General features: G+C 40.7%; 1 protein-coding gene across 3 annotated transcripts in view; it reads left to right on the top strand.

Annotated features, from left to right (window-relative positions):
* The first annotated feature begins 2,750 nt into the window (after positions 1-2,750).
* ADAMTS6 (ADAM metallopeptidase with thrombospondin type 1 motif 6) overlaps positions 2,751-24,900 on the top strand; it is a 156,781-nt gene continuing 134,631 nt past the window's right edge. For 2 of the 3 annotated variants that reach the window (XM_054810074.1, XM_054810071.1), the window contains exons 1-7: positions 2,753-3,226; positions 8,304-8,688; positions 9,486-9,850; positions 17,425-17,593; positions 22,856-23,067; positions 23,586-23,669; positions 24,164-24,309. In XM_054810074.1, coding sequence (XP_054666049.1) covers positions 8,592-8,688; positions 9,486-9,850; positions 17,425-17,593; positions 22,856-23,067; positions 23,586-23,669; positions 24,164-24,309 — 1,073 coding nt within the window. In that variant the 5' untranslated portion in view covers positions 2,753-3,226; positions 8,304-8,591. Of the gene's footprint in view, positions 3,227-8,303; positions 8,689-9,485; positions 9,851-17,424; positions 17,594-22,855; positions 23,068-23,585; positions 23,670-24,163; positions 24,310-24,900 lie in introns of all 3 variants that reach the window. The other variant, XM_054810072.1, reaches the window with a different exon arrangement.

Below are 24,900 nucleotides of genomic sequence, written 5' to 3'. Positions count from 1 at the left end.
TGATGAAACAAAAGTCATCAAATAAGCTCACTATTTTTATCTGAATGAGGTTCACTCTGAAAAATGATTTTATGCAATAAAGCAAAACAGGTAAGTAAAACTGTGTTGGGAATTCTGTCAGAAATTCTAATCACAGATGGTCAGGAATTTTTTAACTGGAGCCAAAGCTTTTCCTGGTAATATACCAGTTTTGACAAAATTGCTCTTGGAAACATTTTCTCAGCTCCAGCAGCTGGTGTAGGCAAGAAAATGTAGTTGTCTGAGACAGGAAATAAATAACTTGTTGGTCTGAGCAAGCAGCTGGGTTTTGCAGAGCCCATATATCTTTGCTTTACTTTGCTTGATTTAGAGCAGGGAGTTGAACCCATGTGAGGGCCCTAACCAGACAGTGATAAGCTGTCTTTCTTTTTAGCTTGATGAGTATTTCATTAGTTATACACAGCGGAGCAGCTCCAGCCACAGAGAGGGCAGTCTTCCACACCAGAATAGTCCCCAGCCTAGCCATCAGACAGCAACGTGAGCATTCCCCAGTCTGATTCGGACAGGGTCTGATCTGAAGGCAGGTCTCCCAAATCCCGTGAGGATACCATAAGCATGAGGCAATTGGCTGTGATACGTGTCTGTCTGTTCAAAAGGTTATTTTTGGTCCCGATGCAGAATGGGGAAAAAACTCCCTCTTCACAATCTGTCCTTTCAAAAGGATAGAGTCTCCCAATTCTCCGTATATACCGCTGAGGTTGCAGAAAAGGTTGAGCAGCACCTGTCACAATGCCTGTCCATGGAGACAGATGATGTGGCTAAGGTACACCTGGCCGCGTGTGCCACAGAGCTTGCTCGGTGAGCCTGGTTTATCCATGTGACCGTCTTATATATTAATTTGCTGCAGAAGCAGGAACTTTGGAGTATTAACAAAATATACTCAACAGTAGAAATACCTGTTTTAATTAAGTAGACATACCCAGACATAGCCACCAAGGCAGCAATTACCCAAGCACGCATAGGATGAAGAAGAGGAGGGGAGGCACTCGCCCGCCATGCCCCAGGCCAGCGAGCAGCCCTGCGCGCCCCGGGCGCTCCCCGCGCTCCCTGCCCGGTCGCCGACGCAGGATGGCGCTCTCGGTATGAGCAATTAACCCGGGGGGAGAGCAGGTTGACAACGTATTTCCAGAATAAAGCGTTTCTCTGAACGCCCGTATTCCTAAGGAGCATCGGGTTTACAGCTCCGGTTTCCAGTGTGCTGATGTATTCTTCCACTTCCCGAACCACTGTAACACTCATTTGCCCAACGACTGTAAAAGGATCTCACAAGTAAGTGTGCACTGTATTTAGTGCGAAGTTTCGGTATGAATGGTGACAAATGCAACTACTTTTTTAAGGGGTTGTGCTTATTTTGCTAGAGCTACTGTTAAAATAAATTTCACACACTTATACGTAGAATCTAATTCCACTATAGCAGTGCTTCATATTCAAAGATAAGCATGCAGCGTTTATTTGAAATGGTGAATGCCAGCCACAGGTCCGACTTCTCCATCCCATGGTGCAGGCAGCCAGCCGTTAGCGACCATGAGGGTTACTGTTGACTGTGCCGGCCGATCCTGTTCTTTCGATCCTTGGAGATGTCCTGGAGTAGCTGTGCTCTTGGACCTTTCCTCGCGAATCATTTCACAGGCCAAGCCAACTATTATAGATTCACCAGAAGAATTACACCTACTACCTCCGGCTCAGGAGAAAAACACACACCCGCACCATTTGGGAAATACTGTTACCAGAAGCTTGAAACCTTAGAACCCAGATTCAGGAAGAATTTTTTTTTCTTTCTCTCTTTTTTTGGGTATCGGAAATTAACTTGGCGGTTAGAAGAGCAAGTCTCAGATTCCATCCTCCCTCCCGCCACCGCTAGCTTCATGGAACACAAGCGATCCCGCAGACTGCCAGCTACCCTCTGCCATGTCCACTTTCCTCCCACTTCCAGACGGGGCTGGCAATGCCGCAAAGCGCCCACCGCCTGCGGGTGGCCCCGCTGCCCCCTAACGCGCCCAGTGCCACCCGGTTCCCCGTCGGAAATCAGACGCAAGCGCTGCGCGGGCAGGGCCGGGCCCAGGCGAGACCCCCGGCCGAGCAGGCGGGCCCCGACCCCGGCCCCGCTGCGGTGGGCACCCAGCTGCCGCTCGCTGCGCGGGCTTCAGACACCGCCTCCCCTCATCTGGAAACGGTGTTTGTTTTTTTTTTTTCTTTTATTAAGGCCCGTTATGGGGCGCGAGCCGGGCCTCCGGTATAGGAGGAAGGATCCGCTCCGGTCCGCCGCGCACCGGCAGCGTCCCTGCCCGGCGTCAGCCGCCTGCACACCGGGGCTGCGGCAGCGGTGGCACGGCCGTCCTGGTACCTCCCTGCGGCCAGGCTGGGCTCCCCGCCGGCGGCGCGGCTCCCGCCTCACCCCACGGCACCGGCCAGGGGTCGCGCCGGGGACGTTACTACCCCGATGTCCTCCCCCCCACCCCGCCCCGGCCCCTCCGCCGCGAGGTGCCCGCGGCCTCCCCGCCACCCCCACCCCCCCCCCGCGCCGTTCTTCGTTACCCCGACTGTACCCCTGCCCCCCCCGCTGCCACGTGACGCGGCGCGCATGCGCGGTCGTAGCGCCGGGCCAGGGCACATCTGCAGGCTGACGTCAGCGTGCTCCGAGCCGTCCCCCGGGCGAGGCTGCCAAGGCTCCCTGCTGCCGCCGCGCTCGGCTTGGCCGGGGGCCGGCAGCGAGAGGAGGTCTGGGGCTACTTCAACCAAACTTTCCTGAGTCCTTCCTGCTCTGCCTGCCTTCCCTTTCCCCCCTCTCTCTCCCTCCCCTTTCTGTCTCTCGCTTCCCCCCTCTCCCCCCCCCAACTCAGATGATATTCACATGGTATTTTGCACAGAGGAGGCTGCTCAAGAGGAGGGCACCCACCCCCACCCCAATATAAGCCTGTTTTTCCTTCCTTCCTCCCCCCCTTTTTGTTGGAAAGACAAAATGTGCAGGGTGATAGGTTGGGTGAATTGATGGCATCCTTCCTCCTGCCAAGCCAGCCCGTTTTCTAAAAACCCCTTTTAGGAAGGCTAGAGAACTTTATTCTGTTGGAGAATATAACCCTGATGGTTGCTTGCACAGAGGGGAAAAGCAGAGAGGAATACGGGAATCGTCCTGTGCAATCTCTATTGTTTGAAACTTACTTTATATCAGAAATTGAAGATGAAAACGGTAAGGAAGATTTCACGCTATTCAATGAAACTTTTTGCTTTTCTTGTGTCCCGAATAATGGTGCGTGCAGGGCTTTGGGGAGCGGGGGGAGGTTTATATTGCATTAGGCGAGGTGGATTTGGAGTAATTTCAGAGAGAAACCTTTGAGGATGGGGGAAGGGGGTGCGAGGATTTTCAACCGAAAAGAGTAGTGGTTTATGAAGTACGGTCTCGAATAGTGCATTTTTCTTTTTAGATTTTTCATACTTTTAATACTAAATCGTTGGTAGAGGGAGGAAAAAAAAAAATCAACAGATGAAAACCAAAGCAGCCCCCAAACCCCAACGACAACCCACAGCTATTCCGGATTGCTTTAAGTGAAGGAAGCCCAGCGTTTGGCCGTGCCGTGTCCGGCGTTGTCCGCTGCCGCGGTCAGACAAGTGCATATTTTGTGCCGGGGCTCGGAGGGTCGGCGCGGCCGCCGTTCCGCAGCCCGATGCTGGCGGGGATGTCGGGCTCTCGCCGGGCTCATCAGGAAGATGGAAGCGTGTGGTTTTGATTTACTTGGAGCCGCTTGGGATTTGCCAGACTCTTAACCCCGCGGAGCCGCGTTTATCGGTGTGTGTCTGTCTCCGCAGCGGCCCCGGGGTTCAAAGGGACTTTGTTTGCTGGGAGGAGGTAAGTGGACTCTCGCTCCCCGGCGATGCGTGTGCGGATTTTGTCTTCGCTATTTTCTTTCATTGTTGTACGAGAGAGAAGAGAGGAGAGAGAGAGAGAGGGAGAGGCAGACTCTTGTTTTTATTTGGGCTGCCGGTGCAACGCATTTGGGCCAAACGCCAAGTGTCTGGGTCACACGCGTTTTATCCAAATAGATTCAGCGCTGCTGTCTGGAAATGGGCTGCTGAAAGTTAACTTTAGGATCAACTCCACCACAGCAACCAGACTCTTCCCTTCAGCCTCTCTAGGGTGATGTGTGTTTTTTGTTTTTTTTTTTTTCTTTTTCCTTCTGAATTTTCTTTGAGGGATGTGTGTCTGGTGACCTCCAACTTTCTTCAATACTAGTTTTTTCAACTTTTTGTTAATGCAGACTTGTGTATATAATATGCATGTGTATACGTGTTGGGCTCTCTGTGTAGCCGTGTATTTTTCTAGTCTGTTGACTTTTTTGAGGGGTGTGTGGGGGTGTCTTGTTTCCTTCTTTGCATCCCCCCTCCGAAATGCAATGACAGCTGATCCCTCGGTAGGGCCGGCGGGGAGCCGGGGGGGGGCCGAAGTGGGGGAAGACTTCATACGGCGGCAGCCCCGTTCCACCCCCCCCCCTCCCCGGGGGGCGGCCGGCCCCGCCGTATATCGGGGCACACACAGCAGCAATTCTATTCCTCGCGCCTCGGTTTCTGGTTAATTCCCGGGGAGGAAGGATCCGTCCTTTCCCTTTGTACTTGTCCCCCTCCCCGCCAGCCCCCGGCCCCCGTTTCTTTTCACCAAGCCCTTCCCGGCGCGGTCTGCGCGTCGCTGTTTTCGCCTGGGGAGCTCCCAGGGGCACGGCTAATCCCCCGCTTTTGAAGCCCTGTAACGCTTTTCACGGCCAGCCCCGATACCTGTAATTGAATTTGTGTGATTGATGCCCGCCCCCCGCCCCGTCCCCTCCCGCCCTCCCTCTCCATTTCCTTAGCAACCACTCGTACTGCCGGCGCGGACGGCCGCCCCTGGCCGCGCCTCACCGCGGCGCTCCCCGCCGCCGGCCCGGGGATGGGGAGGGCGGGAAGGCGGCGGGCACCTCACGGCGGCGGGGGGAGCCCGTGCCACCCCCACACCCCCACCCCCTCCCCTCCGCGGCGCGGGGGCCGAGCCGCCGGGGGGAGGCGTGGTGACACCCCCCCGCCCGCCCACCAGGAGCGGCGGGGCCGTTTCCCGCCCGCCGCGGAGCTCGGTGCGTTTGTAGCCGCGCTCGACCCGTCCGTTCCGCCCCGAAGCGTAAATCCCGGTTGGTCTGTGATCCGGCGCTGCGGTGTCATGTTGTTCCGGCACCTCGGCTGCCAAGCGCGCCGGAGTCTGATGGTTCTGTGGTGGACGCCCCTGGTGTGGTGACCCCGGGAGCGGTGAGGGACGTGGCAGTCCCCAGGGGAGGTGGCATGTGTGGTGATGCTTTTGGGATAGCGGTCTCTTGGCAGCTTGCCTATCCTAAAACTTCAGCTGCCTTAAGTTTAAGGGATGCTTTATTTGCCCAAGGCGCCTTTGCTTAGACGGAGGCTCCCAAGGTGACTGGTCTGAGCAGTTCGGCTAGTCATGTCCCCATAATCCACTTTCTGCCCCAAAGTCTTCCAATATGTGTTTATGGCCTTTTTTTCTCCTCATTGAGTTTCAGTGGGTAGGAAGCTCATGGCACCAGTGACAGGACCACCACTCTTGTCATCAGTGCCTCCACAGAAATGCCAGTGCTACGCACCTGCTTTGTCATCGGCATCCTAGATTTTGAGAAACATCTTGTGCTTTTTATTTGCTGCTTGGCAGAGCTTTTACAATTAGTCAGGAGCTGTGGCTTCAGGTAGTCGTTCAGGACGTGGAGCCACATCTGCCTTTACTGGTGGGTGAGTGTGTAGTTCAGCCATGAGACAGAGGAAATGCTTCTTATTGTAAGCTTAGTGTTGACCAAATGTCTCATCTTGACAACAGTCAAAAGTGGAATGCTGAATATATGCTACCGAGGAAAGAAAAGAGGCTGTAGATGGTGGACGCTTTGAGGTTCCTACCGCATTTCATACTGGAAGTACTATACCTAGAGTTACCAAGTGCTTTATCCTTCACGTCCATTACTATTCTTTAATTGGGAGAGTTGATATAGCTACGTATGGTCTGCTTGTATCAGTGCTTATGCTGGCTATAAGATTTGGAAAGCATGTTAAAAATTCTGCTGAAACTTCCAGCAAGCTTAACGTGAAAGAAGATTTTTCTTGTGTGAAGCTTGAAATAAGCAAGACCATTTCACAGAGATCCCTGCAAAGACACTAGACGTGGGTGATTGTTGGACAGTGTGGACCAATGCCCACCATGTGGGCTGTTGGTGTCTAAATAATGGGCACTGTACTTTATGTCCAATATTCTGAGCTACTTAGCTCCTTAGGTACTACAGTTTCAGGAGATCTTGATGTTGGGATAACTTACTACCAGCCTAACAGGATGAATGTGACCTCCCTGTTACAATTTTTTGGCTAAGTAAAAGCTCAGAGGCGCTGTTACCTCTATATATGGCAGTAACGAGCCATTTCTCGACTACGGTGTCCAGTTTTGGTGTCTGTACGTGAAAAGGGATACTGGCAAATTGGAAAGGGTTCAGAAGAAAAACAGCAGAAGTTTTTAGACACCTGGAAACTGGATTGTACAGAGTGAGGTAAACCAAATAGATGGAGCTGCTTATCAGGAAGTGTCAAGAGGTGCTTGTATCAGATTATCCATGCAAGGAGAAGAAAGCAGCTCATTAGGAGACAGAGGTGAAGCAAGATTCAGTGACAGGAATTTGAAACTGGATGTTCTCAGATTAGAAATAAAGCACAATATTTAATGTACTAATGTAGCTGAAGAGTATGGGGTTGATTATGTCTTTTCAAAACTTGTAAGAGTCTAAAAGCTGTAACTAAATATTAGCTAGGAAATAAAGGTTTTACATGGAAGGCCAGACCAGAGGTTTTATTAATATGCACTGAGGCCTTGCCACATGTGAATGGCATCACTAAATCCTTATGCTTCCCTAGAAAAAAAATACTACTAAGCCCAAGCTATCCTTGCACAGTATCTTTTATTCCCTGTACAAACCTGATTAAATCCTGTGTACTGCCTTGCGAGATATTTTAAAAATTGGTATTGGAATGATGAGATTAACCTCATTTACACAGTAATAATTAGATGTGTTTCAAATTAGCTAAGAAATTTCCTGTTGTTCACTGTGATGTTAATAAATAGGATTTGCATGATGGATGTTGATTTTTCTTAGGATGATATGCTACAACTCTGTAACCTTTACAAATAATCTACTGGCTGCAGGGGTATTACCTGTCTGAATTAATGTTGTACATCATTCCCATAATTTTAGAAAGGCAAATTTATCTGGTGCATGTGTAAGTGACTCTGTATGCTTTTGGAAATTTGTTTTTAAACAGTATTCCCTTCTTAGGTGTTCCGTTTCTCCATTGCCTCAGCAGAGTTTGCTCTATGCACAGGTGTGCTGTGAGAGCTTAAGAGGACTAATTAGTACCAGCTGACACAACACATGATTTGATATCCCATGATACTGGACTGTTAGTTGACTACATAGATCTTCCATTTAATCCCTGGCCACAGCTAGAGCTGCTTTTTAGTATTACTGCAATAGTGGTTCAAATTTAAAAAAAAAAAGAAAAAAAAAAGGAAAAAAGGAAAAAAAAAAGATGAGTAACATGATGTTATTTGCTCAATCCCATGACCTGTAAAATGAAAATAAAAATATATTCTACTACCTCAAATTGTAGTTAAGATATGTACAAAATATTTTTGACAACAAATATTTGAAAAATTAGAATGTGTATGATTAATAGCTTCAGATACTGAAATTTGTTTTGTGATATTAGAACGTGCAGCATTCCCATTTAAGTGAATGAGAACTCTGCCTGCATAAGCAGAACCCAGACTCAAGTAATAACAAAATACATGCTGCAGAAAGATCAGATAACCGTACTCTGGATTCTTTCCCAGGTTCTTCCTTTGTCTACCAGTGTACTGGGTCTCGTTATTCGCCGCTGAAATCAATGAAAGCATAGCATTGATTATAGCTGGAACAAGTCTGAACACAGTATTTGAGCAACAAGAAACCTTAATTTTATGAATCCTTATGCCTATTTAACATAAAGTTGATACGTGCGTCTTAAGCTGTATGCATCTGCCGTTCAAGGTTAACGGTAATTCACGGTTTTTGTCAGATTGCGACCTTGAGCCATAAAAGTAGTAATGGTTGAATATTATTTCAAATGTTACATTGCGTAGTTCACTATGATGGCTTAATGTTTTGCAGTGTAGATCTGTTTTAGTAGAAAGAATTTGCCTTGACTAATTTTCTTTTGTTTTTCAGGAAAAGAAATGGAGCAAGTTCAGTAACTATCGAGTGTAACGTCTTCTGATATCTTAAGGAATCTTACAAATACGTGTTTTGAATTGAGAAAATGACTGCAGATATAGAAGAAAGTACAGGTTGTGGAAAAGAATGCCTGTCAAAAAGTGGAACATCCAATAGTTAATTTGGAAGTAGTATAAAATACATATACCTGTTATGGTGCAATGCTGGAGTGGAGTTAACTCTACAGCACACAGGTAGCTCTCCAAGGAGAAAAAAAAAAAGAGCTTTCTGTTTTTCTAAATTATGGAAATTTTTTGGAAGACGTGGACATGGATTTTGAGCCTAGTCATGGTTTCATCGGAATTTCACAGTGACAACAGGCTTTCATATAGTTCTCAAGGTAGGGGTCCAACCTCTGTAGCTGACAAGAAGCATCTATTTTTGCATTGCATTTGGGTAATATTTTCTAAACCACATTTATATAATTCATGTGATCGTATGGATTCTGCTCTTAGTTTTGTCATGATTCATTGTCATGAAAGTTTAAATACTGCAAATCTGATTAAATATTTTGTTTTAATTTCTTTCTGTCTACTTTTAACTGTAGGAAAGCCTTGCAAATTAAATCTAGCAAAATGTTGTACTTGATAATAGTTTAGAGACTTGCCATAACTACATTAACATGTTTTTAGACTAGGAAGTAAGGATCTAATCTTACTTTGATCCATTAACACTTATAGTTTTTTAACAAAATGAAGAGCTATTTACATGTTTTTACAATATAATACTTTTCATTACTACTGTTTTTATTCTTGCAGGTGGATCTAATAGCTTTTGTCTTTGAATAGTATCACTGGGAAGAATGTGTCCTTCTTAGGTTAGAATTTAGCCCCAAATGTTTACATATTTTGGGTAAATAGGAAAAGATATGTAGTTAAAAACTTTTGTGTTTCCAGTGACATCAAATTAATGGAAAACTGAACACATTTTCTTGACTTGAAAAGAAAGAAAAGGACATTTTATTTTATTTAGTATAACGCTACATCTTGCGTTTACCTGAAAATGACTTTTACTCATGAGAGTGATGAGATTTAGCCAAATATGGTTTAATGTTTATACTACTACTTGTTGTTTCCTGTTATATTTTCTTCTCTTCTATGCCCACTCCCTGGACTGTCTTACCTTGTGATTACAAAGAGGAATTCCTGTCTTACCTTGAACACTACCAACTAACAATCCCAATCAGGGTTGATCAAAATGGAGCCTTCCTCAGCTTTACTGTGAAAAATGCTAAACCCTCAAGAAGGAGGAGGAGCACAGACCCTTATGACCAAGAACTGGCAGCATCTAAATTATTTTTTAAACTTTCTGCCTATGGCAAGCACTTTCATTTAAACCTGACTCTCAACACAGATTTGGTGTCCAGACATTTTACAGTAGAATACTGGGGGAAAGGTGGACCGCAATGGAAGCACGATTTTTTAGACCACTGTCATTACACAGGATATTTGCAAGACCAGCACAGTACAACTAAAGTGGCCTTAAGCAACTGCAATGGTCTGGTAAGTGCACATTAAATGTTCTAGTGTAATAGCGTGCTTGTCCCTTTTAAATTACAGAACAAGAACTTAATTGGCATATCTTGCAGTTTTTTTGAGTCCCTGTGGGAAGCAAGCAGACAGGCAGGTGCAGAAAGCCCCTAAAACCTGATCTGGGTCTTGGGGAAAAGTAGTCATCAGTTTTTCAAGCTTAATTGTAAGTACTAAGACCCAATTCTGTAGTCTGTAGCAGGCAACATTTTCAGTGTTTGCGGTGTCTGCACTAGGGCTGCATGATTAGGTCTGTGCTGAGATCCTTACAGGTTATAAATGTGTCGCAAGCTCAAGGGGTGGGGAGGAGGAAACAGTGGATCCTTTAGGATGCCGAATCTCTCAAGAGAGACATTGATTGAACTGAACACCCGCTTGTCGTCTGTGAGAATTTGGGTTTGGAATCTTTGAGTAAATAACAGAGAAGAGGAATTGCTTGGTGTGGGTGTCTTAATTGCTATAAATTCAAAGAATGAAGAGGAAAGCAGATCCTTTGCAAGTACCGGCATCAGAAAGTAATTATTTACCTTTTTTTTTTTTAGAAATATTTTCTTTACAAATTGTAAACAGTTGCATTTAAAAGTAGGATTATAAATGCTCATCACTTTTATTCTCATCTTTTAATGTTGATTTCTTGATCACATGACAGTAGTACTTACATGGGAAAAAGCTTATTTTATTCCCAACAGAAAGTAGGAAACAAATGCAAAAAATTAAAAAACAGACTATTAAGTGACAAACTACTAAGACAGAAGGGCATGACTAGGAAATACTAAATCAAGAGCCAGTAATTTCTCTGGTTAAAATTAATTAATATATATATATATTATGGTTAATCATTCTGGTTTAACATTGGTTAACACTGGTCAATCTTCTTGTTAGGCATAGACAGATCTAATTGCGAGGGGAAAAAAAAACTACACAAAGTTGCCAAACTAATTCATATTTATCCTTGGAAGTGCTGTTGAATAACGCGTCTTGGGATGTCATTTACAAAGAAAAGCCAGCTGCTTCAGACCTTGATAGGTTACGTTATACCCAGCTACTTGTGATAAGCCTGATACAGTCTAGGTTAACATTTTGGAGCACCCTTGAGGAAAAAGAATTTAATGGGATTTCCAGGGCTAAGTGAACACTTTCAAAGAAATGTAGTAAAAATAGTGTTCCATTGAGTGTGGTATCACAGTTTGGTTAATGCAAACTTGTAGCGGATAGGTCCGAATTTAGTACACTTTGGTTTTGTAGTTCCCATATAATAACTTGTTCGTCACAGCTCTTAAACTAATATACTCATTTTGCTTTTGAGTTCTTTTCAGCTAAAAATGCTACAGAGACCAAATCCCCGCTTTCAGGACACGCTTCGTTAAAAGAGGCTGCGTTGCTCTACGTCTCCATAGTTTCTGTCAGTTGAGGCACTGGTGGGTTGGCCCCTTGGAGCCTGGAGTCAGTGCCATGGTGCTCCCGTTTCAGTTCCTCTCTGACCTCGGCCAGGGAGTGAGCCAGGAACGCCTGCTCTTGCCTTGGCTGACTCTTTTTTTCCTTTCATGTTAGGAAAACAAGAGTGGGATGAAGCAGGAAAAGGTCCATGTTTTCCTATTGGCTTTGCCCATCTCTCGCTTCTCATGGCGTGTCTTTTCTTCAGAGAATTTAGCAATGTGGATGGGGTCATGGTGAAGCAGGATTTTTTCTTTTTTTTTTTTTTCTTCTGGGCCTCACACCCTGAGGTGACATTTAGCATTCCCATTGCTGCGTGTTTTCACTCAGCCTTGCTGTTTTGCTGGAGTGAAACCTCCTGTTCTTATATGGTTCTAGGTGTCAGTATGTTAACTTAAAGTTTGTAAGTGAACTCTAGCGTGGAATGCTTCCCAATTAAATCATCATCTTCAGTGCTTTTGGTTGTCATACGTCTTACGTATTTCTTTCAGTCTCTGGGTGCACCATGACTGGCACTCTCAAGTTCTTCATGGTCATGCCTCTTACTTGGGACTGCAAGTGTCAGGTGTCCACTGCATCTCCTAGGAAGACCTAGTCACAGGCATGTGAGGCTCCTGTCAGGCTCCAGAAGTATCAGCAGGGGTGACACGAGGCTCTTTCTCAGAGAGGCAGGAATCCTGCAGAAGAGTGCAGCGGTAGGCTTCGCTCAGTATCGTCCTCTACCGTACAGAAACTCCTCTGTCTTCCGGTGTTGGCAGGGTCTTCCAGAGCACTGAGCATGGGAGATACCACTCCATTCAGATGACTCCATCACAGAGTTATTTTTAAATGATGATTCCTAGTGATGAATGTTTTGTTATACAGCTGCTGGTTAGAACATGTTTAATAAAGCAATTGGCAATGAATATTGAAGACATTATTACTTGTTTTAGAATTAGTGGTAGTTCAGAATGTCGTGCTTAAGGCATTAATTGAATTTTCTGGTCTGATTGTTGGTCTTTAAGAGACTGCCAGTTACATTCTACATAGTACTTGATTAACATCTTTCTCAAAGCCAATAATTTTAAGTTTAAAAGAAATAGTAATCTTTAACAATGAGTATTGCTTACAAGCAAAATTTAAGCATTTAATTTATTCCAGTTGTCCTGTTAGGCTTCAGTATTGCCAAATGAGAAAAAATTATTCCTCTCAGTGAATGTTTTGAGTTATTCTGTTTAGTTATTCAGGGTGGTCAGGTGAGTCCATGATCTAATGAACATAAGTTGTATGACTTTGAAGAACACTTGTAGTGTCTTAGATGAGTTCTAGTGCGAGAAGGGCTTTCTCTCACTTCCATTACAGTAAAAGTGACAAGCAGTCAGTTCATTTCCCTGTCGCTGTTTCCTGTTTCAGCCTCTCCCTCTATATTTCTCATTACCAAGTGCCCCAGAATTACAGGCTGCTACTTACTGAAGTTTCATTCCAGCAGTTTCCATCTGCTGGGCCCTGATTATGCTATAAATTGTCTGAAGTTATGAGGAAAGCTCTATAATCCAGTGAGCAGTCATGTGAGGAAATTGAAGGTCTTGTCCGGCAGGCATGCTGGCTTCCAAACTCATATTTACTTTAGTGGATGTTACATTTGTGGAAGGATTGCAGGTTTGGCCTTCTCATGAAAGAGCCTGCAATGAGCAGCATTTTGGGGCCTTTGGATGTTGGGTGCAAGGCAACAAGGCTGAGGCATTGCCTAAGCTGAGTATGTCATACTGAAGGAAAGAAGAGTGGTAGACTGGCTGAAGAGAGAAGAACTTCACTTCAAGGGAAAGAAGTTTTTCTAATTCTGAGTGGAGCAAGTCTTAAAGAAGAAAAGTTTTGGAGCTCATAGTAGTGGAATTGAGCAGAAACCAAACTTCTTGCATTCTGACCTACCTCCGTCCTCTGCCAGGTGTCAAAGCTCTTAACTGAGTGCTGAAACAAGTTTTCCATAGTAGTGGATTTTCTCATTTTGAGCTGAAAAGCCCAGTAGTGGGAAATACTTTTAAATGTGTAGATTATTGTTAGGAAAGTGAATGAGAGGTTAAATCACATTTTGAGGCTACTATGGTTCCAAGGAAATGTAAAAGGCCAAGTATTTCCATGGCATGTGAAGTTCCATGCACTAAGTAACATTTGTGCTGGGTAGTACAGATGTCTCCATCGAAACAGAAATGATAAAGAAAGCACAGGAAGCAGGTTGTGGCTAAAAGCATGACCGTACTTGGTTAAAGGAGGAATTATTTTGCTGGAGGACTTCGTGTTTGTTTATGTATTCCTAAATTCATATATGTATAAATTATTCATATTCTTCTAAAATTAGTGCATTTGAAAGCTGCTTGGACCATAAAGAATGCATCTACTTTTATAGATTATAAATTGCATATAGTACAATATTTTTGAATCGTGTAAAATAATTTTTAATTTATAAAAAAAAAAGATCAGAAACAATACTGAAAAAGATTTAGTGTTCTAGATAAGTGTCTTGGAGTTCTCTTTGGTACTAATATGTATTTGCGGTATAGACTTAGTATTCAGAAAATTATATGTAAGATGTCCCTGTCCAAGTTTTAAGGTGTCCTGTTGGATTCCATGATGCACTGTCTCAGGCCAGATCACTATTTTTTCATCTTTAAGAACACAGTAAGCTAATGCAATCTTTTTCCTCAGTCATAAAACCGCACTGAAGTGTATAGCCAGCTGTAGACATACTGAACAACACTGACACGTTTTCAGAAGTTTCCATTACTACTACTTCATATTAAAAATGGATAAAGCATAAAGTCTAGAAAGGTTCAAGGCATGGAGAAATTGTAGAACAGTAGTACTGTGTGGAAAAGGCACGCGCTTACTTGTCGTGCATAATTCAGTTTGCTTCTGTGACTGATGGACATCCCCCATCCAAAGGAGGTTAAGGCCCCAGCTGGACACCCTGACAGAAGAAGATTCCTTTTCACAAATTCAGGGGAACTCCATGTCGATTCACAGATTTGTCTGAGCCTGTCAGACTGCTGGATCCAGACCTTATATATGTTAGCAGGAGTTGGCAGTCTGTAGTGGGATTGGATAACACAGGACCTCAAACAATCTGTTTTAGATAATAATCTTGGGAATGTTGCTTGTAGTAACCTACTTGGGGCATTCAGCTTGTTTCTTAAATTCACGGTATTTTGTCAAAACCTTTTGCTGGTCATTCTTATATCTTAATGATATTTGTTATGCTTTGGACCAGAAGTTTAATTCACAAAGTGTTCAAATACAATAGCAAAACTAAAAAAAAATTACTATAGTTCCTTTTAATACTTTAACAGGGCATTATTTCAATCTCCTTTTTTCAACTGAAATTGTCTTTTGCTCAAATAGTAGATTATAAGCAAAAAACCAGGGATTAGAATGTTGTTTTGGATATAATAGCACAATTCCCACTGTTTATTAATTAGGCATTGCTGAATGCACATATGATTGAAGTATCTCTAGCCACATGGATTTTCTAAATTGACTGGTTGTCACTGACATAGGTACTTTTTATGTACAGAATTCAGAGTGCTTCTTAAAAGTCATTCACTAAGATCACTTGCATCAGTTTAATATTGGAAGAACAGTTTGCAAGCAAAATTAATATGTTCGGTTTAAAATGGTACGCGTATGCTGGGCTTAGGTGAAGAGCATGTGCAGGGCAAGTGCGTTTCCAATGTTTATCAAATCAGTTGGCTAGCTGCAGCAGCTGACTGCATACGTGTTCTGACTACCTGGAGGTAGGTGTAAGTAAAAATTTATTTGCAGTTCCTCAACTAACTGTTAATAAAACCTCTCTCCTCTTAAACCACTGTAGTGTTCAGGCAAATGAGATCAGATGTCAGCTAGGCATAGGAGAAATTAGTGATACACTCCTAACCTTTTTCACTGCTGGTACCTGAGGAACTGTGGTCATAGTTTGCAGACATTTATAATAGTTTTTGTGTATTTGCTCCTGCTAATACACAATTTTTATAGAGAATTAATGCTGCAATTAAGTGTTGTTTATGGCATCTGATTTGACTCACTCCTACTGAGGTCACCTCACCGCTTAAAACTGTCGGTTTCAGTATCTGATATAAATGTCTCCTTCATGTTTAGACTTGTTAACCTGGCTGGACTTGAGTGCAGACATGAAGGATGTATGCTCTGGAATAATCAGATTTAGGTTAAGGCCCACTCTGTTGCAGAGATGGAGCCACAGGTTGGGTGGTACCTCTGTCTCCTCAGGCTTGGCATGAAGCGGACAGCCTGATGGTGTTGGCCAGAACAACTCTGTGGGACTTTCTTTCCTGTGGGAACATAATACCAGAGCTTACAATGGCTCAGGATTCACTTGAACCCAGATGTCTGAGATCTAGACTTGATGCAGTCCAGACCGTCAAAGTTCTTTCTGCACATCTGGCAAACCCAGTTACAATTGGGTTTATATTTTCAATACTATTTAAGCAGCAGTGCACCAGTAAATGATTTATTTTCTAGTAAAATCTTACACTCCAAATAACAAGAAGGCATTGTGAGAGGAATTTGATACCAGCATCTTCCATATGAATATAGACCCTGATGTTACCTTCTTAAGTAAATAATTGAATTCGTGATGAAAAATACTACTGAAGAGGAGCACTTACTGTTGTAGTCACTATGTAAGGAATGTGTAAAGGAAAGCTGCAGTGTGTTCATACATGTATTTCCAAAATTTATAATAGGGTTATATTTGGAAAACTCTGCTCTTTCTGATGTTTTATGCAGGTTTTTTTTATTTTGTAAGTTTTATGTTGTTACTGAAATCAGTTATTCCAGGAGCGAAGAACAGCAGGCACTTGATGTACAAAACAGCAGCAGGACAAGAGCTTTGACCAAGAGTGCAATGGCAAGCCCTGATCTTAGAAACAGCTTTAGGATATTTAGAGCAGATATGGAGCAAGTGGTCTTATGGCTGATCATAGAGGTCTCATCAAAGGAAAAAATAACCCCTTTAAAAAAAGGCTCATGCATAGTACTTGCTTTACAGATCAAAGGTGTGGTAGAAATTTGTGATTCATCAAATCAGGATATAAATGTAGAAGTTCCTGCTTCCAGTCCCCTACCTGATGAGTAGCTCTTTCTCCTGGTTCACACACTCAGAATTTTCTAGATATGGATACCAGAATTTTTTATTTAGCAAATATATATGTAGGAGTCTGTCAGGGCTTATTCCCCAATATTTCTATATCCGAAAGGATCCCAAAACTGGATTTTCTGCTAAAGTTCAGTTTTAATTGCTGAAGGTTCAGGAAATTGCATAGTTGGCCTAAAATCTCCCCTTTCTTCCATAAACCACTTCCTGTTTGGAAGAAGCTGAGTTCACAAATGTGAAAGTTATGAGAATAGAGTATCTACTATTCTGCACTGCAGTATGAGGAAAAAAAAATGTTCATTTGTCTAGTGCACAGTCTGCAACAACTTGGATTTGCCACATTTGTGGCAAGACCTTTTAAGAAATAAATGCCTTGTAGATAGTGTATTCTAAGTTAATATTAATAATTTGATTTTAATAACTAGCTCAGTTTTGGAATTAAGCATCTGGATGTAAAATACTGAATGGTTTCCCTGAATATAAGTTCTAAAATTAATCCTTCATGCCATTTTTCTTTGATGCAGTATGTGCCTTTAGGCATCTACCGGTATGGCATCACAGAGGGATATTTGTCTCACCATTTGAACAAGGCCATTTTGGATTGGCGCCACTTTTAATGGATATGAATCATGTAGTTTTGGAACATCTCTGTGAAGAGATTATTTGTCATATACTGAGAATATCTCTTGCTTTCTTACCATATCCACCAAAAATGATGGGAAAGAACTCCAGAAATAGGGCAATGATATTTTTACTCTTTTCTTATTGTGGTGCTTACAGGTGCATACTTCTGCTCCCACTAGAATCAGTGGAGGAGAGCTGGCTCATGCATTGTTTTCTATGTTGGCTTATAGTTGTGGATTTCTTCACATAGTTAGATGATAGTCAAATATTTTTTAAAGTTAAGCTTTTTAATAGGAGTTTTATATTGTCTTTGACAAGTTTTTATTTTCTTATTTTCTTCTTTAAGCATGGAGTCATTGCTACAGAAGATGAAGAGTATTTTATTGAGCCTTTAAGGAACATAACAGAAGGTTCTAGTACCTTTAATTATGAGAACGGTCATCCTCATGTTATATACAAAAAATCTGCCATGCACCAGCAACATCTCTATGATCACAGTCACTGTGGAGTCTCAGGTAAATGAGTGTCATTACTTTTAAAAAAATATAGCTTAAGATGTATTTTAAAGTCTTGTTTGGTTCACATGTGAGAAACAGTGGAGAATGTATTGATGGGAATCCTCCTTTGGGGTGATGCAGTGTGCCCTATTGAAAAGTAGTTTTGCTTTTTTTTTTTTTTAATTTGGATCAAGAATATAGTGTGTTTCAAAAACCAAGACACTGGGAGTAAGTCTTGTTTTATGCCTGTGTTGTGTACAATGGTAGCAATGAGCGCAGGCTTCCACAAAATGTTCTATAAATGTACTTCGTTCCCCAACTGGAAAGCATGATGGAGTGACTAAGTGTTACAGCGCAATGTTTAGTAAGTGTTCCATCTCATTTGCGTAAAATTGACATGCAGTAAATGTGTTAGTGTTATGATTAGTAATACATTTGGAACTGGGACCACATCTTTCACATTTATGGAAGTTTATGGTGTTTTGATGCTGGCTTTTGGTTCAGTGGGTTAACATTAGTCCATAGTAGTTGAATATGTGATTTACAGGTGCTTTATGGGAAGGATTATATAGTTTTGATCGAGAGATATTTTCGTTGTAAAGCAGTTTTAACTTCCACAAATACACTTTTCAAGTACTCTTTGACATGATTTTTCACTTGCTTAAACTAAACTAACTTCTTGAAGACAGAATGGACTAAATCTGACAAGTTATTTTAGAGCACTAAAATAATGTTGGGTTTTTTTTTTATGTAATAGAAACATATTCTAACCTTGTCATTTGTTTATATTTCAGAAATAGCTTGTTCTTAAAAGTTCAGTCCTGGATAGTTGTATTCCATGAGATTCAGTGCACAGGACAGGCTGACAAATACTAATCTTAAAATAAAATAATATCACTGTTCATTGATGTACTTATTTTTCTTTTGGAGTTTGTAACTTTTACTGGCACCAGCTGACTAAACTTACAGTACAGATTATCTACAAAGGCCCATGCTTGGGAGACAGTTTTTCCTGAGTGTTTCAGTTAACTGTGTTTAGGGAATGTCAGACTTTATGTATGTAACTTCTGCTTTAGCTTGGAAGTGTTATTCCATCTACGTGCTTCTAATATTGCAAAAGAACTCTCCTAACTACTGCTGCCTGCTAACTGATTGTAAAATAAGAGTACTAATGTACGTTCATTTTGTAGGGAAAGCTGTCGCTTAAGCCTCTTGAAATAAGTGGAAGGATTATGAAATGTAGGATGATGCAATTTTTGCCATTATTATATCCCTAGAAAAAGAAAGGCTGTTTGCCTCTGTTAGATGTTATCTTCTAGATTAATGCTTAGGAAATCATTCTCCTCCAAGTAAGGATGAAGCAGTGACAGCTAGTTTGATCAAATTGCATTCAGTCATTCTGGCTGTGTCTGTCGTGTGGATCATAGGTTGATCAGAGCTATGCATCTTGCGTGCATTTTTTGGTGAAACACGCGGTAATCTTCAGCATTTATTCTTTTGCATATTTGATGCTGCCTTCGTTCTTGGAAGCTCCTGTGCATTTCCTGAGCTTTCATATCTGTTGCATTCTGAAGTCCTTAATTATTGAAATACTAAAGCACTGCTTTATATAAACCTGAGACTACTATCATGCTTATTCACCTCAGTTTCTCCTTTTTACGTTCTGTCTACTACTTCCACTCCATGAAGATTTCTGAAAAAAAGTTGCTCTCCCCCCAAAAACTGCTAGATCTTACTTTTCCAGATGACGTGCTATTTTAGTGTTCTCCTCATGGGTACCAAAACCTTTTAAACTTGCTTTGCGAGCACTGTTGCAGCTTTATCCCAAAGTGACATGGTATCCAAAGCATCCCCAGAATATCTAAAAAGTAAAATAGAATATCGATTTTCAGTTTCACAGCTTTCAGAGCCTAGGACTAAAGCCAGGCTTACAGTAATCTTTGGGGCATTTCACTAGTTTTGGAAGTTTTGAGCAGTCCGTTTTGTGTTCTAAAATGCAGTTGTAACAAACTTGTAGCTGCCTTTTGGCAGTAGAGGATTTATTTTGTCTGGAGACTGATTTTAGCTTTACCTTCAGAACAGTTTTGCCAGTATAATATGCTGGGAAGAATCTGCTTGTGTAGCTGTGCCACTATTCATGGTCTGGCAAGTTTCCCCTACTATAATCTAGACCTAAATTTATCATGTACCTGTTCTGTATCAGGGAAGTGGTCAGGATTTTGAAGTGTTGATAGAGACAAGAGGAGTGTTATTTCTGACCTTTCTGAGAAAAACTGCAATGATTGATAGAAAGTGGGGTGGGGAGTTTGGTGAAAGGATGATCAGAAGTGGTTGGGGTGAGAAGTGATGGACTACTTCATAGGGGATAGTACAATTATGGTGACTAATACGAGAGAAAAATTGGAGAGACAGGGAGATTCAGATAAGAACATGGAATAGATTTTCATAACCTAAATTAGATTTTAAGCAGTTAGACATAAGAATGTTTAAAAAATAAAAAATGTTAAATTACTATTTCATGCATGTATTGTCACCAAGTTAACTATGCTTTATTACATATAGCTGAAATCATTAAGGCCTTGGTAAGAATTCGACTACTGTCAAATTCCAGTTGCTCCAATGGGATTTGAGGCCACTGGGTTATCTTACAGAATGCTGTGTTTGGATAGGATAGAGAAACAACAAAAGCTGACATATGAAAGCTGCAGAGTGGCAGATTATTTAGGGATGCCTCTACTATATACTGCCTTATGTAGTGGTTTTACTTGTGCCAGTTGGTGTATTCTAAAATGAAAAAAAGCTTGTATGTACATAAACGATGATGTTAAAATAGTAAGAAAACAGCAGCAAATAATGCTTCACTTCAAAATATTCTCATAGTTGCATCTTATCTAAGTAGCTTTCTATTGCATTTTGAGATCTTTTTCTGTTTGTGTTCTCTCCTCTCTCTTGACCTTCACCTCCACCCAACATCTTTAGAGGACTGACTTAGGATAACCTAGGTACCATAGTTGTGAACTCCATGTCCACACACATTTGGATTTCTTTTTAGTTGCAATTTAAGCAATTGCTTTTGTAATCATTATTTTGGGGTTAATTACAGTGTTTTTCTGGGTTTGAGGTTTTTTTTTTTAATTTCTATTTTTGCCTTTTTTTTTTTTACTTCCAAGTAGCTATATTTGATAATTTTTTTCTTTTTTAATCTAGGAATATGGTGGAAAAATTACATAATTTGCCACAGAACTAATATTGTTAAATATATTGTAAACTTTTATTGACATGTTTTAGCTTTTTAAAGAAAATTCAGTCAGCATTATTTAGTGTTCTTAAAGTAAAACAGCATAAGTATTGATAGATCCTGGAGTGTGAGCCTGAGTGTACTCAGGATTGTTTCCAGCTTTCCCATTTGAGACCAGCTGAAGCCTAAGCTTCTCATCTGATAAGAAAAGGAGAAATGTTTGTTTTTGTGAAGTCTTCTGAGACCTTTGCTTGAAAGATGCTATCAAGATGAGTCCAAAATAATATTTTCTTTTTTTTCACTGCAAGTTTTCTGCATGAGGTCATCAGTTTTCAAATGCTTAGAATAGATTTGCATCTTTGAGTAAAAAATTATGAATGAATGTTGTAGCAGTATTGCATTTCCGAAGTACTTCTAGCACTCTTAGTATCGGAAACCCTTAAACGTCACCATTTGTTACTTGAAAATGAAGAGTGGATTTTTGAAAATTTTAGTACAGAAGCTGTCAGAGAAAATTCCAGACGTTCCTAAATCACTGTTTAAGTGAGATGAAAATCTTTGAACAATTAAAGCAACTTTGAATTTCCTACAATAGAGATGAAAAACAGGAAAAAGCTTAGTATTCATTATAGAATCCTCAACAGGCTTTAATACTTGATAGAGTTTTGTAGAATGGATTATACCCTTTGCAGAATGAGGACAATTTTGTTACCACCATTTTTTCAACTACCATGTTTATTTTCATTTTTTGACTTTTCTAAAACATGAACCTTTTCAAGCCAACACTGTGGCCTCAAAGATGATGAAACACTGTAACAGTGGGAAGGCTGAAGCTTTGTATTCCTGGTTTTGACCTGAACATACATTCTTTGTGGTGTAGTTACTGCTCTTTGAAAATAACGTGCTTAGTTGAATTGCATAAAGCATTGCTTTTTCATGGAACGTACTGGTCCTATATCAACTCGTCCTTAGCTGAACCGGTTTTAGTAGAGATAAGGATACGTCTTAGAAATTGCTTACTTGAGCAGTCCTCTTCAGACAATTATAAATATATCTAATTGTTAATGTGCTTATATTCATCCATAGCTAGCAAGAATATCTTAGATATTTTGAAATCCTATTTAGGTAAAACCAGACTAATCATATACTTTGGTAAACTCAAGGTTGAGAGCTGTCTGGGCCTTTGTGGAAAAGGGATATTTAATACAGACAAAAATGCCAGTTTTGAAGGGAAGGGTGGGTTCAATTTTGTCCTGAGGACAGGAATTCAAATTCTAAGTAAGTTTGTAGTGTTTGTTTTGCTGATAATTACAGCTGTTTGGATCTTTAATAATGAATCTCTTGCATGCAAGAAGTATTTTTTCTGTATATTTTCATGAAACAAGTACAAGAATCAACATATTTGAATTAAAATTAGTGTTAAAAGTAAGAATAGCAATTATCCCATGTCAGGCCATTTTAAACTTTCCATTTTAGTTAATTCACGAAGTAGATAAAACATAATCTGATAGCTTTCTGAAGAGAAAATTTATTTGGCCTAAAACCTATTAGGTGTGTAAGCATAATTGCCTAATTATGTTTCAGAGGAGGGAAAAATCTTTTTAGTGCCTTACCAGCGTGTTTAATTCCTTACTATATTTTGATACCTTTTACCTTAGTTTTGAGGTTTTGATTTCCAGTATGTTTTTTTCCAAATGTTATAGCTGTCTTGTTCTTATCCTTAAAAATCTGAAATGTGCTTGTGGTTAACTATAACTAATTTTAGTATTAACAGAGATGTGTGGAATCAGATCCGTTAAGAGAAAATTGATGATTTGTTATCCTAAGTCAAGTGAAGGAGAGTTGAGAATTAGAACTCAAAGTTGGTTTTCCATTATGTGAGGTATTTTAAAGTAATAATTAAAAAAAAAGATCATTTTTCTTTGTCTCAGGAAAGGCTTCTTTTTAGAACCTTGAGGATGGTAATCTCAACATAAGACTGCTGCATTTGGATGAGTTTTACTAGTGACCCCTCTAAATTGTTTAATTATTTTCATTCCCAGAAGACCTCACAAGAAGCGGTAAACCTTGGTGGATGAGTAATGTATCTGCAACTTCACTTCCAGTCAATGACACGTTAAGTAGTCATAGTCGACAGAAGAGATCAGTAAGCCTTGAACGGTTTGTGGAAACGCTGGTAGTAGCAGACAAAATGATGGTGGGATACCATGGTCGCAAAGACATTGAACACTACATTTTGAGTGTAATGAATATTGTAAGTTTCATCCCTCTCTGTGTTCATATTAATATGCATATACTGAAATGATAAAGCAACTGTGAAGTATTTATTTATTGGCATGAATAATGCTTTAAAATATGTATCAGCTTGCAGGAATTAATAGTTGAAATATGGCAAATGTTAGAATTGTGGGAAGAATGCAGTACTGTTTCTGTCAAGAAGTACACTGATGGCTTTTAAATTGTCTTTAATTTTAAATTCATATGATTACATTTAGATTTTACAGTTCTGTTTAAGTCAACAGTCTAAATACCTCTTGTGCTGGATGAATTATGAAACAAGGTATAAACAGTTTTGATTGGAAAGTGGGACCCAAGAAGTTTGTTTTACTGAATGGTCATTTTTTGTCCAAAAATAACTCTTATTCAGGTGATAATGGTAATTAACATTATGAAATCACACTGAGTGAGAAAATAGGTTAATTCTTAACCATTAAGGAAACAAGTAGTGTTTCTTGTCTGACTTTGTGCCTTTTCTTATTTTCTGGAGGTCAGGTTGCCAAACTTTATCGTGATTCCAGTCTAGGAAACGTTGTGAATATTATAGTGACACGTTTAATTGTCCTCACTGAAGACCAGGTAAGAGCTGTTGCACTAAGCTTTATATCCCTGAAATACAAGTTACGTTATTGTGTAATATAGATTTCATTTAATTATTGCTTGAAATGGCTGGATCTGAGTACAAAACATATCTTGTAATCTTTCACTGCTTTAATCAAGATGAAACAGTCCAAAGGATTATTCCTCATGTATCATCTCAAAGATATCTGTTCTTACTTCAGGTGAATATTAATACACCTCCGGGGATGTCAGTTTTATTTTTAGATCTATATTTTGATATTCTGATTTTTGTATTGACATAATCATGATTAAAGTTGGAGCAGAAAGAATGCCTGTTCAGTAATACACAGCTGAACTTGGGGTCAGATTTTAGACAGATAAAATTTGGCAAGAAGAGTTTATTCCTAGAAACCATTGCTTCTAATTATAGTCCCATTTTAGTTTTCAAAAGGCTTAACAACTGACCTTAGTAATTTGTTTGGAACATTTCTGGTATGCATGTTGTATTGCAGCCAAACTTGGAGATAAACCACCATGCAGACAAGTCCCTCGATAGCTTCTGTAAGTGGCAGAAATCCATTCTCTCCCACCAAAGTGATGGAAACACCATTCCAGAAAATGGGATTGCCCACCATGATAATGCGGTTCTTATTACTAGGTATGGTCATTATAAGTATTGTGTTTATTTTATTTTATTTCTGTAGCTTTCTTGTTCTTACATGATAGATATATATAGGCCAGTTGTAATATAATTGGTAGGTAATCTTAAGAGGAGGAACATTAATAGATGACTTGTCCTAAATATATCAAACTATTAAACTATAGATTAAGAATTTGGAAAAGTAAGATCTGCAAATTACTTGCTTCTGCTGTTATTTTCACTTCATAATTGCCAGTTCCAGTAGAACAGGGGGATACTGTTGAACATTTTATACTTTTATAATTGAAAAGAATTCAAAAGATTATGGAGAACAAAACAGTATGGAAAATGTTTTGTCAACCATATATGATGTTTTTTATAAGAATTTCAAGCCAGAACCTCAACTACTCTAACAGCATTTCTGCTGAAAAACAGGTTCTTGCAGATTCAGGCAGGCAATGTGAGAATCTGCTTTGTAGCTGTTTTGATTTATTATGCTTAATTAAGATGAGAGCTTACAGTTTTAATAGGCAGTTTCAAAGCCTGTGTATGTGACCATTTGTTTGCTTCTATTCCGCCATTACTGTGATAAATTCAACAGAGCTTGCA

The sequence above is a fragment of the Grus americana genome, chromosome Z (genome assembly GCF_028858705.1).
Source record: "Grus americana isolate bGruAme1 chromosome Z, bGruAme1.mat, whole genome shotgun sequence".
Lineage (NCBI taxonomy): Eukaryota > Metazoa > Chordata > Aves > Gruiformes > Gruidae > Grus > Grus americana.
Note: the sequence above shows the minus strand (reverse complement) of the source record. Positions and strands in the feature narration are given on the sequence as shown.